The sequence below is a fragment of the Bicyclus anynana genome, chromosome 20, assembly GCF_947172395.1.
Source record: "Bicyclus anynana chromosome 20, ilBicAnyn1.1, whole genome shotgun sequence".
NCBI lineage: Eukaryota > Metazoa > Arthropoda > Insecta > Lepidoptera > Nymphalidae > Bicyclus > Bicyclus anynana.
In genome coordinates this window covers 11,447,855-11,462,972 of record NC_069102.1, presented here as the reverse complement: position 1 = coordinate 11,462,972, position 15,118 = coordinate 11,447,855, and the positions used below count along the sequence as shown (strand labels likewise).

Genomic DNA, 15,118 nt, shown 5'->3' with positions numbered 1-15,118 from the left:
TTACCATTATTCAATTTAGGTAACAAAGTAACTAAATAATAACTTATAGGTACTTAAACAATTTGAGAGCTGTGATAGAGATGAGAGCTGTGATAGCCCAGTGGATATGACCTCTGCCTCCGATTCCGGAGGGTGTGGGTTCGAATCCGGTCCGGGGCATGCACCTCCAACTTTTCAGTTGTGTGCATTTTAAGAAATTAAATATCACGTGTCTCAATCGGTGAAGGAAAACATCGTGAGGAAACCTGCATACCAGAGAATTATCTTAATTCTCTGCGTGTGTGAAATCTGCCAATCCGCATTGGGCCAGCGTGGTGGACTATTGGCCTAAACCCTCTCATTCTGAGAGGAGACTCGAGCTCAGCAGTGAGCCGAATATGGGTTGATGACGACGACGACTTAAACAATTTTACTAAAACCGGTAAATATATTATGTTATTAACATATTTTCATTTAAATACAGATACGAATCTCTTCTGAGTAATATAATAAAAAAAGGTATAATAATACTAACGAACGCCCGCGACTTCGTCCGCGTGAATTTCAGTTTTTCAAAAATCCCGCGGGAGCCTTGGATTTTTCCGGGATGAAAAATATGTGTTAATAAAGAGTAAAATCTATTTTCATTCCAAATTTCACCCAAATCGGTTCAGTAGCTGCAGCGTGAAGGAGGAACAAACATACACACACAGAAACGCACGCTCGCATGCACGCACGCACGCTCAGTTTGTTATAAAAAAACAATTTAGCGCCTACCTACTCAGACTAATTAGATAAAGACTTGCCTCGCAAGACATTATTTTTTTTTGTCAAAGTATATGATCAACGATCTTATGCGATTATAAACACTGTCTCTATAGAATCGATGTTTCATAGTTTACAATCGTGTCTGTCGGTTAAAAACCTCCGTAAAAATACCTTTTTGTGTAGTTAAATGGTGTAAAAAACGAACAAAAACTGCTAGTTTAGTATAAGATATGTGGAAATCTAAGCTCGTTTTCTTTAGAATATGGCAGAAAATTTTGTTCGTGAATTTGGGTGCGATACTAGTCCTTATGTATTTAGTCTGAGCCTACCTATCAAGGGCTCAAAGTCTCCTTGTCATGTCCATAGATAAATAATTAGGTATGACTAAGACTTCAGAATGTTTTGAGCATCTTCAGTCAGCAGCTGTATATTGACGTATGAGTCGTAGATACATGCCCGTTAAATGAGATGCTGGAATAAAAATTTCTTCAGTAATGGCTAGATTTAGTAGGTAATTTTAGTAGACTCAAAGGTATAACAAATATAAGAAAACTAATGTTGAACAAAGGTTATGATTCACAACACTTGTCAGGACAACTTAATTAACAAATCAAACTGTAATTAAAATAAGACCCTAGAATGGCAGAGAATGACCTTGAGTGAAGTCACGTACTTGTGAACGATGTGAGTAGGGTTAAAGGCGCCTTTGACAGATATCTAACACTCCCCTTTTCCACTCAAGTCACTCTCCCCGCCTATCAACCAAGTAACCCATAAAGAATTACACAACAAGAGATGTGGACTGGACTGCTCGAACGCCACGAGCACACTGTAGCCGTCCGTACCGCAAGTCGTTGTAACGCGGCGATAACAGTAATAAACTTTCTCATTCATAGTTATAACTTAATTACTACAAGTTTTAGGTATGCAGAAACAATAGGCGACATCAACTTAATTGTTTATTTAAAAAAACGAACTCTCAACTATTCAACATTCGAAAATTTCAGACAACAAACGTTTCTGGCGGTAGATAATGATCAAAATATAATTGTGTAGTGTAAAAACAAAAGAGCATTAGCTCGAGCCGCGGAAGCTACGCGTACATCCAGGTCGAATGGCATTGTTTGCGAGTGTTACATTATAACCGATGCATCGGACACTTCCGTGAATGTATACACTGGGTGACATTCGAGTATTTAGTATACAGCTACATTGTAGCACGCCTGTTATTTCTAACGATTCAATACACACGGGTCCTGTAAACTGTAATGCACGCCATTGACGATCAATTCTCACGTTTCTTTAACACCCACGACTATAACTGATCGTGTATTGGTCGCTGCGCGCATGACGGCTCGACTTATGAAACGTCTTCGCTGCCGTTTGCGCTGCAGAATCGTGAGAATAATTGACCATCAATGGCTGACTTAAGTCTCACTGTTAACTGTGATTCTTTTACGATCATACTGGGACCAACGGCTTAACGTGATCCCAGACTTATTTTATTAGTCACTAGCTGACGCCCCGCGGTTTCACCCGCGTTTATCCTCGTTCCAGTAGGTAATATATAGCCTATAGCCTTTCTCGATATATTGGCAATCTAACACTGAAAGAATTTTTCAAATCGGACCAGTAGTTCCTGAGATTAGCGCGTTCAATCAAACAAACAAACAAACTCTTTAGCTTTATAATAAAGTATAGATTCAAATATTTAAGTAACTCAAGTTTGATAATTTCAATTTAATTATGTAGTAATGTTTTCACACTTAAACGTTTTTTTAATAAAGATTAGTAGATTTTTTTTTGAGTTTGCTCTACTTTCATTAGCCAAACTCTAGCAAATTGACTAACTTTGACTATGTTTATTGACATAATATTATACGAAATCGAGATTCGATGTAACAAATGTCATCCGGTGCGTACAGAAAACCTTTTGTGGCTATCATACAGTTGGTAGATGACATTTCTCAGTTGATTAGATGTTTATTTTAATTAAATAATAATGACAAGACACACAGCCAAATATGAGAAAATCTTAAAGTAAACAAGAAAACAATAACAAATCCTACAAAAATAATAATCGCAAAAGTTTGTATGGATGTTTGTTACTCTTTAACGCCGCAACTACTGAACCGATTTGCCTGAAATTTTAAATGGAAATAGATTTTACTCTGGAACACACAGGCTTTTTATCCCGGAAAAATCCATGACTCCCGAGTGATTTGTGTAAAACTAAAGGAGATGGTCCAAAATTTGTATGGAGCCCAGGATCAGTCATTGTAACCTGGCGAAAATAAAAGAAAATATTTTTTTTAACTATTTTTGATTATACAAATCTACGAATTTACTTTAATTTTTTCGAAATAATATTTATTCTCTCCTATGAAAGGCAACACTAATAAGAGTTATAGGCGGATTGATGCCGTTTTCAATGCAATAATCGATTTGAGGTTTGCTGTCAATTGTCATGTCATAACTCATAGTGGCTTAATGGGCGCCATCTTAATTTATTTCGAAAACTTGGGTTTTAATTTTATTTAGGTTAGATTTTTTCACTTATATAGATTTTAATAAAATCCTTCTTTTTTTTTAATTTTAATGAGACTACAAGAGTGGACCTGAAATGGACCATCTCCTTTCGCGCGGATGAAGTCGCTAGTAAAATAATAAAATTACCTTTAGTAATTTTCAGACAAAAGTCCAAATAATACCAGTAACTCACTATCATAGTCGGAAAAACACGTTTACATTAGATATACGGTCTACGCTGAATACCCAAAGTTTTCTATTACTACCTCTTTGTTAACTATTGCTTTTTTGCTCACGTTATTGAATAGATGAATTTAAAACCGAACCAGTCACTTTCTCATACATTAATGCTTGCTGGTAAAGTATTTCCGTTGAACAATTATCTATAAAAATGTATAGCCACTTTCCTAATAAGTAGTTACAAGTTGCCTAAGAAAAAATGTGTGGGAATTTTCTATGAACATTCAAAAAGTGTTTCGCCGTTAGCGATTGATGCCTTATAAGGAGGGTGTACGGACTGAATGTATGAAATAAATAACTGTATTAGTAATTCTATTCCAATTTCGCGACTCCATTTTGTGAACTGCGGTCTAACCAAATAAATATTCACTTCGATTGCAGCCATGAAAACAGACGATTTACATTGATCTTAGTAGATAGATACTGTTTATCTATGTGCTCAATACGTGTCTACTAAAGACAATTTCTATCCATAGCTTTCGCGCGAAGTATGCAATGTAAGTTTCTATTCCCATATGGGAATTTAAATATTTGATTTTTTTTAAATTTCGATTAGGTACATATTTCATTATTTATTTTAGTAGCATACCAACCACAAACTGGTAAAAAACACTTTCTATGTAGAAATTGTTACTTGATGGAGGTAAGTCCATTGGATTTACTTACAGTTTTTTTTAGTATTTAGGATTAGTTAACTACAGATTGCTATTTATTTTAGTACAACTACAAACTGGTAAAAAACACTTTCTATGTAGAAATTGTTGCTTGATGGAGGGAATTCTATCGGATTTAGTTACAGACTAACATTCTTTACCGTTAAGATCAGCCCCCCCCAGTCAAGTGGCACGTCGATTCTCTTTCTACGATCGCTAACGCTTCGAAAACTAGAAAAATGTATGACATGGGCATGGAAATGACAGGTCTTGATCACGTGACCTGTCAATAGCAATGTCATGGGGGCAGGGGGCAGGATAACAGAACAGATTTTTTTTTCATGTCTGTCTGAACTTCCTGTATCACATGTTTCGACGTTCGTATTTTTGAGCTTATTTTTCCTTTAAGTACGTAGCATACCTACTAAGATTTCGTGAACAGGGTAGAAGGATCTACTAATTTTAAATCATTAAAATAAACAATGTTCATCATAAAAAATACAATTTATTAAAATTATAAATGTTAATCACATTTTAATTTTACAAAACTGTGTATATTCAACGGTCATAGAATGTAGGTAATATTAACATACTAAAACCAGCAATTCTAGTAAATGATTCAAATATGTTAATCTGGCGGGTAACACAGCGGCGCGCCTACTTTGTGCACAATTATAATTTCAAATCACCTCGCTTGATTGACTTTAACGTCTCATAAGTTTTGCGCAAGTGGTCCAGGCCGTTTCGCCCATGCGCCGTCCAACGGACGTTGGCTTGCTCGTTGTGCGACGTCCAACGCAAAGATTACAGTGTATGGTCCAACGCAGCCGACGTTGGCGTTGGTTGTAAGTGTAAGTCGAACAATAAACCAAGGCAAAACGACTACGGAACAATGTTTTTGAACTTAGAGCACGAATAGCGATGTGTGTGAATTACGATGTTTTCCTCGTAGATCATATATACCAAACCAAAAGCTTTTTTTTTTTTGTTTTTATTTTTTTACAAGTTAGCTCTTGACTACAATCTCACCTGATGGTAAGTGATGATGCAATCTAAGATGGAAGCGAGCTAACTTGTTAGGAGGGGGATGAAATCCACACTTTCCCTTTCGGTTTCTACACGACATCATACCGGAACTAAATCGCTTGGCGGCACGTCTTTGTCGTTAGGGTGGTAACTAGCCACGGCCGAAACCTCCCACCAGCCAGACCTGGACCAATAAGAAAAACTAAATCGGACTAGTCGGGGATCGAACCCAGGACCTCCGTCTTGTAATACACCGCGCATACCACTGCGCAACGGAGGCTGTCAAAAAGGCTTTTGAAACTTAGAACCATGCAAACGGTAAAGGACCTGGATTCGTATTATGGTACACAAGTGTATGTGCAAGCACAGGTGCACTCTCCATTCCCTCACTCTCCGATGGGACTATGAGATTGATCATATTTAAAATAAATAAAAAAAAACATCATAGATACATAGAGCTATCTTTTAGCTTTTATTAACTAACAAACTTCTGGTAATTAAAAGCTTCTTCGCGCTTTTTCCAACTCTGTTAGTAGAATTACGTAGTCTTTTGAAATGTGGTACCTTCCTACCAAGAATCATTAAATGCAGATAAAATTTACAAAGAACTTTTTATAACTACTAGAAATTACCGGATTTGAGTCCTTGATGGACCTTGACTATTGTGACTTGGTCGACCAAATTTTTAGCAAATAGTTATTTTACTCGTTATAGCCATTAGCTCCACGAGATACTCGTCGTCTCAGAATAGAGATTAATATAATCCTAAGTCGTTGGCCTGCGCAGCGAGCTCGTTCGAGCTTGGATGGCAGTATGGAGGAATTCAGTCGGCTTACTTTGTCGGATCGAATTCGTCCTTTAAGTTCAATGCAAACGGTCCAGACTGTTAAGTACCTACGTAATTTCAAAAGACTCTATGCACTGAGAGACTGCGATAATACCTCGTTATAAAAAACAGACGACTAACGAAGCGCTTTGACGACTGGAGAATTGATTTCTCATAATATAATATCTCGTAGAAAATAGTAAAATAGTAGATTGTTATACAAGGGGCTAAAATAACCCATTATAAACCATATAATCCAAGTTTATAATGGGTTTAGCCCCGCGTGTTACACTCTGCTTTTCAGAGCTTGATAAGTCTGGCTACCGCTGTCTCTTGGTTTATATTATTATTCCATGCATACTCAGTGTGATAAGTAGTACTAAATGACGTAATAGTCCCAAGTGGTTAGTCTGTGGACCACTTGTTACCGTGAAATTTTTGCACGTACATGACGGCTCATGCATTATTTATCGTTCTATAGTAGATTTTGGTTATTTACAGGCTACATATAATTTCTTCACATCACATCTGGTATCAAGATACATATATGGGGAGGTAGTCAATAAACTCGGACACCACGGTCTTTCATGCAGTAGGAGCGCTGGCCATATACCCACGGTTCCCAACTTAGGGTTTTTTCCCCCCCAGATTTAGGGGGTGAATAAGTGGGATGGGATTTTTTAGGGGTATTTTCAGGGATTTTTTGACTCTTTAATATACCTATAGTTGATTGATGCGTTTGATGTGGATGATGCTTTGCAACAATTTAATAGAATATCTTATTAAAATATTGCTAAGCATCATGATAGTCCGATTTAGGTACATTAGATCGAAATGGTGGACGTACAACATTTAATCCATCCGTTATAATGTAAAATTTATTAAATATCAACATGTATGATTTCAAAAAATCAGAATCCTTAGATGAAAACGAAATATTTTAAGTATCGTCTAACTTATAATAAAAAGACTTTTGAGACATTACAGTAAAATATTTCTATAACATTAACATTATGAATTTATATTTATTTATATTTTTAGGGGGACAACTCTATAATTATGGCGATTTTAGGGGTTTTTGACACAAACTTTAGGGATAAATAGTTTTGAGAGTTGGTATATACCACGGCACGCTAGCCTCAACGACATCATCCGTTAAGCACTTGTCCCTGCCGTTTGAAACTAACGCCTTGGCGTTAGTTTCAAACGGCGTCAGCTGAGACTCTTAAGAGAGGCGCAAATACAGATTTCTCGTTGGAGAATATGCATTTGAGCCGTTTGGGGTCGAAACACTAGCACCGTGGGGTTCAAGTACCGCTTTCTTTTTAATTAATCGACGCCTCCCGTGACCAGAAGGCTGGTCTACGAGTATATTTAGGCTTGTATATATTATGAGTTTGTTGTGGCCTCTTCTCGGACCAAGGCGCGTTTGGAACCTTCGTAACTTTAGTTTTAAGTTTTCAACTATTATTGCCACCATTAGATTAAATTAAATTATGACATAATCTTGACCTTTCAAAAGTGCTTGTAAACTAAGCCTAATTGAAATAAATGAATTTTGACTTTTGATTTTGACTATGTTTACTGTGATTTAGGTCAGAGGTCAGTATTGCCATCAACGTGGCAATACTGCCAGCCTTTTGGGCGCTTTACCAGATTGAAATCGATTCGGAGGAATTCTAGGCGGTCCCTGGATGATGGCGGCTTGAGACCTTGGTGATTATAACTCTTTATAGGAGGCCTATCGCTAGTAATGAACGTCCATTGGTGGCCAATGATGACATACAATATCACATCTCTAATTCCATTTATTAAGTAGGTATTTTAGTATTCACAGTTATAGCAGTTCTCAGAAAAAAGAATAAGTACTTACCTAGTAAAATAAAAGCAGCTTCCTGAAAAGAAGCATTTAAAAACTTGTTTTAAATAAGTGTACTTACTTGGTATAACCACAGAAAACATATGTACAAGTATTTGCGTAGGATGATAACGGAATACCACTCAGTTTAATATTCATATTTCATTTTTTTCTATACGAGATAAGATTAAATAGTACCTAGGTACCTAGTTACTTATTTATAACGGGAGAGGGACTAATGCGATGCTGGCTTATGAGGAATTCCTACAGCCATTGAAATAAAAAAATTCAAAATACAAAATTCATTTATTTCGACTAGGCTTTAACAAGCACTTTTGAAATGTCAGGATTATGTCATAATGTAATTTAATGTAATGGTGGTAATAACAGTCGGAAACTTAAAATTAAAGTTACGAGGGTTCCAAGCGCGCCTTGGTCCGAGAAGACAACAAACTCAGCTAAGGTTTATTTTTTTTTGTTTACCACCATTTTACAAACTTATTTAAAACTAAGCACACAGTCGTATAATAAAGTTTAACACCAAGCTTTTTAAATAATATAATTTTCCCACGTCATAATTTTAGGTGCAAGAATGCAAAAACCTACTTTATAGATGCTTTGAATCTATCTAAAAATTGATACGTGTTCCTACTACAAAAAAAATTAACAGAAACAATGACATTCAAGTTTTTTCAAAAGTCTGACTCTAAAGGGTTTTAAATTTAAATGGGTTGAAGTTTTTTTTTAATATAAATCGTTCACGTGCATTTAGAAAACATGCAAAAATAAAAGAGGGTGAAATATGGGTTGAAAGTTTACGTCAAGTTGCAAGTGGACGAAGTTTAGTCAATAAATAAAATGGAACTTACGAAGTAAATTAACTTATATATACGTTTATATATATATACGTTTTATGTGTGTATGCGCGTATAGATCATCTAGTCTAAGGCCCTTGACTTTATTATGAGCTTTGCTTTTGGCTGAATATATGTAACTTAATCTTATCTACAGTAATAACTTCGTTCTAAAATTCTCAATTCTGAATTAATATGAGTATTGTATTTTATATGGTTCTCTCAACATTTCTTAGTCTGTATGTATGTATATCATTATTTCTATTAGTTTTAACTAAAGAACTGCTTTTCTTTCATATACCAATTTTCATAATTACATAGATAACTAGATCTACATCAAGCGAGTCGCAGGGATTCAATTTCGGGCGTTGGAAATAGACCTTCATTGAACTTCATACTATATTTGAACGCTTTTATAACGTCCGTTAAAAGAATTCTCGTGCGAATGAGTGGTTTTTTAAACTAACCAGCGAGTGGAACCCGGTGGTAGAATTGTGCAAACCAAGAGGGCGCCGCGAAACGCCTAATAACAAAAGCGATGTCGTGAGTGTGGTTTGCCTAAACAGCCAAAAACGCGAGGTTGTTGAAAAAAGAAAAAGGTCTAGAAAGAGGGTAGATCGATTCTGCCCCTAACAGCGGATGTCAACTTCGCATCTCGCAAATTCAGTCCCGTCGTGACCACGATCCATGCAACTGGGTCGAAATATCGACATTAAAAATCTCGTCGTTTTACAGTTGTATGTACCCATTTAAATATTATTCATAAACATTAAAATGGTAAAGAAACTATAACTTAAGCAAATGTTACAGAATAGCTTGGCACGGTGATCCAAAACAACAAAAGACTATCCCCTATGGCCAATAAATGCATTGACATTACTTTTTTGTGGGAGCCAATGACCATGCCATAGATTAGTGCCTTAACAACAGCAATAATCTGTAATTCTTCTTAAATTTTAAGTGCATCTTGCTTCTTAATATCTTGACATAACCGTGCCTCATCATGTCGCATGACGCGGCGGATTCTGTCGAGAGAAACTGCGCCATCTGAAATCGAAAGTTAAATTATAATGATCGGATTCATCTACGACGTTTTTGCCGATTTGCAATGTCAATGTGTCTCGATCTTTTTCTGAATGCTTACGTGGAAATAACTAATGAACTAGACGACAAATTAATTAATCTCGACTCGCATGGACTTCTTTTTTTCGTATCTCTTTTAAAAATTATTTCGTTTAGTATATTATTTGTAAAAGTTCAGTTAGTAGTGACTTTACTACTAGTTCGGAATGCAGCTTCTACTAATTAGGAGTCGGTAGGAAAGTTGATTTTTTAAATAACGATAAACTTTTATTATTTTTACCTACTTCTACTTGTTCCTACTCTATCTTCCAAACATAAGATGAATTTACAGTTGATTTATTGAGGCTCTTCTATCTGAACTAATGTGTTATAATCGTAAACACATACTTAAAGCTTATAACATCTTTCGAAGCATCATGATAAATAGTCTTTTACCTAAGAATTATGCAATGGTCAAAGGTCTTTGAAGATGTAACTTGTAACTACTCAATTCTCAAATCCGCTTCGTCACTTTCCACCTGTTAAGTATGTTATTGTCACTATCAATATTAATGTTATAATGCTGAAGAGTTTGTTTGTTTGTTTGCTAATCTCAGGAACTACTGGTTCGATTTGAAAAATTCTTTCAATATTAGATAGCCCATTTATCGATGAAGCCTATAGGCTATATATTATCTCCGTATTCTTACGGGAACGGGCAACCGCGCGGCGTCAGCTAGTACACAATAAAACGCATTAAACAACTCTTCTTCAATGTTAATATCAACATAGATACATTTATTTGAAACGTGTCTCGAGTCCGCATCTGTGAATGCGAATGCGAAATCGAAATGCGAGTGGGAAAAGTAGACCGAGAGCTCGTAAAGCAAGGTGAATTCTTCGCAAAAAGCGGTAAACATATGGAAAATAACCGGCAGTTTTTTAAGACATTTGCATTTGTGATTTACGTTGATATATCATTATGCAGCATAACTTTATAAATGTGAGAACCTTCGCCAATATTGAAATTGAGCATACTTACACATCTTTTTTATAGAAAAGTGATAGAATACATTAAAATAGCAGGTATAATATGGGACCTATCATCCATATCACAATCGCTGTAATCTACACAAACTCTTTAATAGAGCAGAAATATATATTACAGAAAGAAGTACAGCCCCTAAGAAATTCTAAAATACATTAAAATTAAAATAGACAATATTATATTTATATTCAGCCAAAAATCTCACAGTAATCAAAAACAAACAGTTAACAAAAATCAAATATTATATGTAGAATTTCATTTAGAAATCGGTAAGTTTATACGTAATCTAAATACTTTCAGCAGTTCATTAATAACACTGTGAGAAACGAAACGTAAGCTTGTATTATGTTTTTAGGTAGGTACAATAAAAGAATTACTAGATTTCATTTATTTGCTAAAGTTTTGGTTTAGATTAAGCGACGTGTTTAGCCTAAAACATGTCTCTTTATCTAAATCAGGGCAATAAGATCAGTTTTAATGTTTGAAACAGGTGCTCGAAAAACTGGTTTCGTTGTGGTTGCCTACAACTGCTCCCAGTCTTAAAATAAATTTATTGCCTTAGGAAATGTGCTAAGATCGTATTTACTCACTTGTACGGTCGTGGGTACCTATTCAGAAGTGGGATTAACTTTTTCATTTACTTTCTTATTGTGCTTTGCGTCGCTATGTTGATTGCAAAACCACTTTAACTGCAATTTGATATTATCTACGTATTCATAATTTGCTCTCAATCATGCGAAAATCTGTATACAACAACACAATAATTAATACTTAGACGTATATTTAATTTACTTAGACTGCATTAGTGCAATTATGTTTACTTTATCTTGTTAGTTCGTTTGTTGAGATCGCACTTAACATATATATGGAGCTCATGGGGAGCATGGAGCATTACTCTCCCAAATCAAATGTCCAATTCATCATCATCATCATCATGTCAGTTAATGGTCGTCCGCAGCTGGACATGTCTTTTATAGGGATTTCCAAGCACAACGTCACAGCTGCCTGATACTTTTTTGCAACATTTTCAATTTACCTACTCAGTAGTGAGGGTTCGACCACTGCGCTTACTGGTGCCGGGTCGCTATTTTAGCACTGGAACCACAACGTCCATCGGCTCTTCAAACTATGTGCTTCGCCCATTGCTTAATTGCTCAAGCTTTGCGACTCAAACGGGTGTTTGTTACTCTTTAATTTAATCCTGGATACCTAAAAAACTTAATTCTCTACGTTTGTGAAATCTGCCAATCCGCATTTAGCCATAGTGGTGGTCTATTAGCCTAATCGCTGTAATTCTGAAAGGAGTCTCATGCTCAACAGTGTGCCGAATACGGGTTTAAATAATGATGATATATGTCAAATTGCAGAGTGTAAATCGTTGTCACTAATGTGCGCGGGTGCACGGATGCGGCGAGGATGCGCGAGGAGGAGCTGGAGGTGGCGCTCAAGGTGGTGATCGTGGGCGACGGCGGCGTGGGCAAGTCCAGCATGATACAGCGCTACTGCCGCGGCACCTTCACTCGGGACTATAAGAAGACTATCGGCGTCGACTTTCTGGAGCGACAGATTGAGTGAGTGCATTGCACAGAACAAACTGATAGAGTGCGTATCTGTTCATATCGGGGGTATAGTAAAGTGTCAAACGTCGTGACTAATGTGCGGCGAGGGTCAACAGTAACTTCATCTGACAACAAAGCTTGAGCATTGTCAACAGATGATACGTAGTGGAACTATAACGTAATATTTTTAGACACACAGAAGATAGAATTATTTTCCTGCTAAGAATACCTGGAAAATGATTCTGTGTTCTGAGTGATTGACACAATAAAGCGGTAAAATAAAATGTTTATTAAATTACTTCAAAGGTAATTAAGATATTTAATAGAGAAAAATAAGATCCTTTCTAACTATGTGCTATCCAATGGAAGGCAGTGCCAAAAATCAAAAATAAATCTTAAAGTAGGATTTTTGATTTTTACCTTCAAAGTATTTGTTGTTATGGTCTTCAGGATCGACGGCGAGGAGGTGCGGCTGATGCTGTGGGACACGGCGGGCCAGGAGGAGTTCGACGCCATCACCAAGGCGTACTACCGCGGCGCGCACGCCTGCGTGCTGGCCTTCTCCACCACCGACCGGGACTCCTTCCTCGCGCTACACTCCTGGAAACTCAAAGTAGGCCTAGAGTTTATCACCAGTGCGTATTACGGCGGCGCATACGCCTGCGTCCTGGCCTACTCCTGTGGCGTAAATAGGGCGGTGCCACCGGTGCCCAGGCACAGGGCGCAAGAATAGACAGAATAAAGCATCAGAATGGGCAACGCATTTGCAGTAGTGAACCTGCATTTGAGTTTTAGCGAGTGAGACCTAAAGGGTCTATTTAAATAGGGCGCAGTTATAGAAACTCGCACAGGGCGCGGAAAAGACTATTTACGGCACTGTCCATCACCAGACGGGATTTCTTCCTCTCGCTACATTCCTTTTTCGCGCTACATTCCTTCCTCGCGCTACACTCCTGGAAACTTAAGGCAGGCTAGAGTTCATCACCAAGGTGTCCAACCGGGACTCTTCCTTCCTATCCAGTTGTAGGAGTCGGGGTCCACAGTCCAACTAACGTCCTTGACAGGGTTTCTATCCCCTGCAATAATCTTTAACTAACTTGTGTAAAATACTAGAGAGTAATTTACACGGAGTTAGTTACCTATTGATTAGTGTTCCATAACCACTCCACTCCACGCATAGAGATGCGTGGAGTAGAAGAAGTTCATTGCAACTTTTAGGTTAATAGTTTAATTTCAAGGAACTCTATTTTTAACAAAATGTTAGTGAACCGATAAAATCGTACAGAAAACAGATAGATAAGTGTGTCATGACCCGCGACGCACTTTCCGCTACATGCACTGTAATCTAATACGTACTTAGCGCCTACTCTCAGATATCGCACATTCAACGAAATGTTTATATTCCTATACCTTTATTCGGATCCGGTACGTTCGCCGAAACTACCGCGAAATATTCAACAAAGATGTCTCGCTGGTTTTACTGGTTTTTTGTGACATTTATCATCGTTGCGAGCGAGATGACCTGCGCGTTTACTATAGAGGAGGAAAAGTGCATCGATTATTACAAAACTGGTGAAGAATTCGACTTAAACGAGTTGGTCGGCGACTGGTTCGTCGTTTATTACTGGCCGCCGCTTCACCGACAGAAGGACAGATGCGAAGTAATAAAATTCAGCAGAATCACGTCTTCTGGAATGGGATGTGCTAGCAGTAACGTCCCGCCGGGATCTAGCGTTATCAAGTCCACGTACAAAAACAGTGCGTATAAAGTACGCGATGTGTTTTACTATGGTACAGAGGAGGTTAGACAACAGATTCGCGATTGTAACCGCGTGTCCAAGTACATATTCGTGGATTTATTCGACGGTTACGTGATGGGCATCAACTGCTCGTCCGGAGGGCGCGGCGTTCTTCTGGCGAAGACTCTGCCGACTAATGAAGACTTGCAGTCGGTCGTTGAAGACATTTCCGTAATGACGGGACGATTCGGTAGTCCGGACTGTGTGCTCGCCCGCTAATACCTTAATGTGTTAATTAAATTTTGTAAGATAGATTCTTTTACCTATTAATAATTATTAATATATTATGAATACGAAGATAAGTAGGTACTCCAAGATTATTATTTATAACTAGCGGACGCCTACGACTTCGCCCAACTTCTAATACCTCCAAGAATAAAAAAGTTTCATGATGATCGGTTAAGTTTTTTGCGTGGAAGCGTAACAAACATAGTACAGTCACATTTAGATATAATACTTAATTTAAATAAAGTGTTGTTTACACTGTGATCATGTTTTTTTACTTACCTATAATACCTAGTAATTAAGTTATCTACTTAGGTTTAGAGTCCGAGACATTTTTGATTTTTTCATAGCAAGTAAGCACCACCTACCTACATTACTTCTACATATTGCAGTTGAGAGTTAGAGAAATATAGACTATAGCCCAACCAACCGATCAACTCAAAAAACGTAGGTAGGAACCTACTTTTTTTTTTCGTAGGGGGGAAAATCCTCATGGACACCCATGTTGGGTAGTGCCGGACTCTTACTGGCTAAAAACCCCTCCTACCTTCTAGACGTTTGGTGTTCCTGCCATAAAGCCTACCACCAACGTCGCGAATCTTATTTTACTTCCCATTCTCTCTTCCAGGTAGAAACCTACTTGGATTAGGTACAAGAGTTGCATACTAATTGTTGTTAAGATAAATCAAAGT

At 37.3% G+C, this 15,118-nt stretch overlaps 2 protein-coding genes across 2 annotated transcripts in view; both read left to right on the top strand.

Moving 5' to 3' along the window:
• LOC112047167 (ras-related protein Rab-23) overlaps positions 1-15,118 on the top strand; it is a 31,350-nt gene that overhangs the window by 12,973 nt on the left and 3,259 nt on the right. Inside the window, exons 2-3 of the mRNA XM_024084181.2 lie at positions 12,211-12,414; positions 12,853-13,015. Of these exons, the coding sequence (XP_023939949.2) occupies positions 12,260-12,414; positions 12,853-13,015 (318 nt within the window). The 5' untranslated portion in view covers positions 12,211-12,259. The remainder of the gene's footprint in view (positions 1-12,210; positions 12,415-12,852; positions 13,016-15,118) is intronic.
• LOC112047168 (uncharacterized) lies at positions 13,591-14,690 on the top strand. The gene has a single exon (XM_024084182.2). The coding sequence runs from the start codon at positions 13,866-13,868 to the stop codon at positions 14,418-14,420; it is 555 nt and encodes a 184-aa protein (XP_023939950.2). The 5' UTR covers positions 13,591-13,865; the 3' UTR covers positions 14,421-14,690.

Coding starts and splice junctions, on each gene's coding strand:
- LOC112047168 (XM_024084182.2), top strand. CDS start 13,866: ATGTCTCGCTGGTTTTACTGGTTTTTTGTGACATTTATCATCGTTGCG.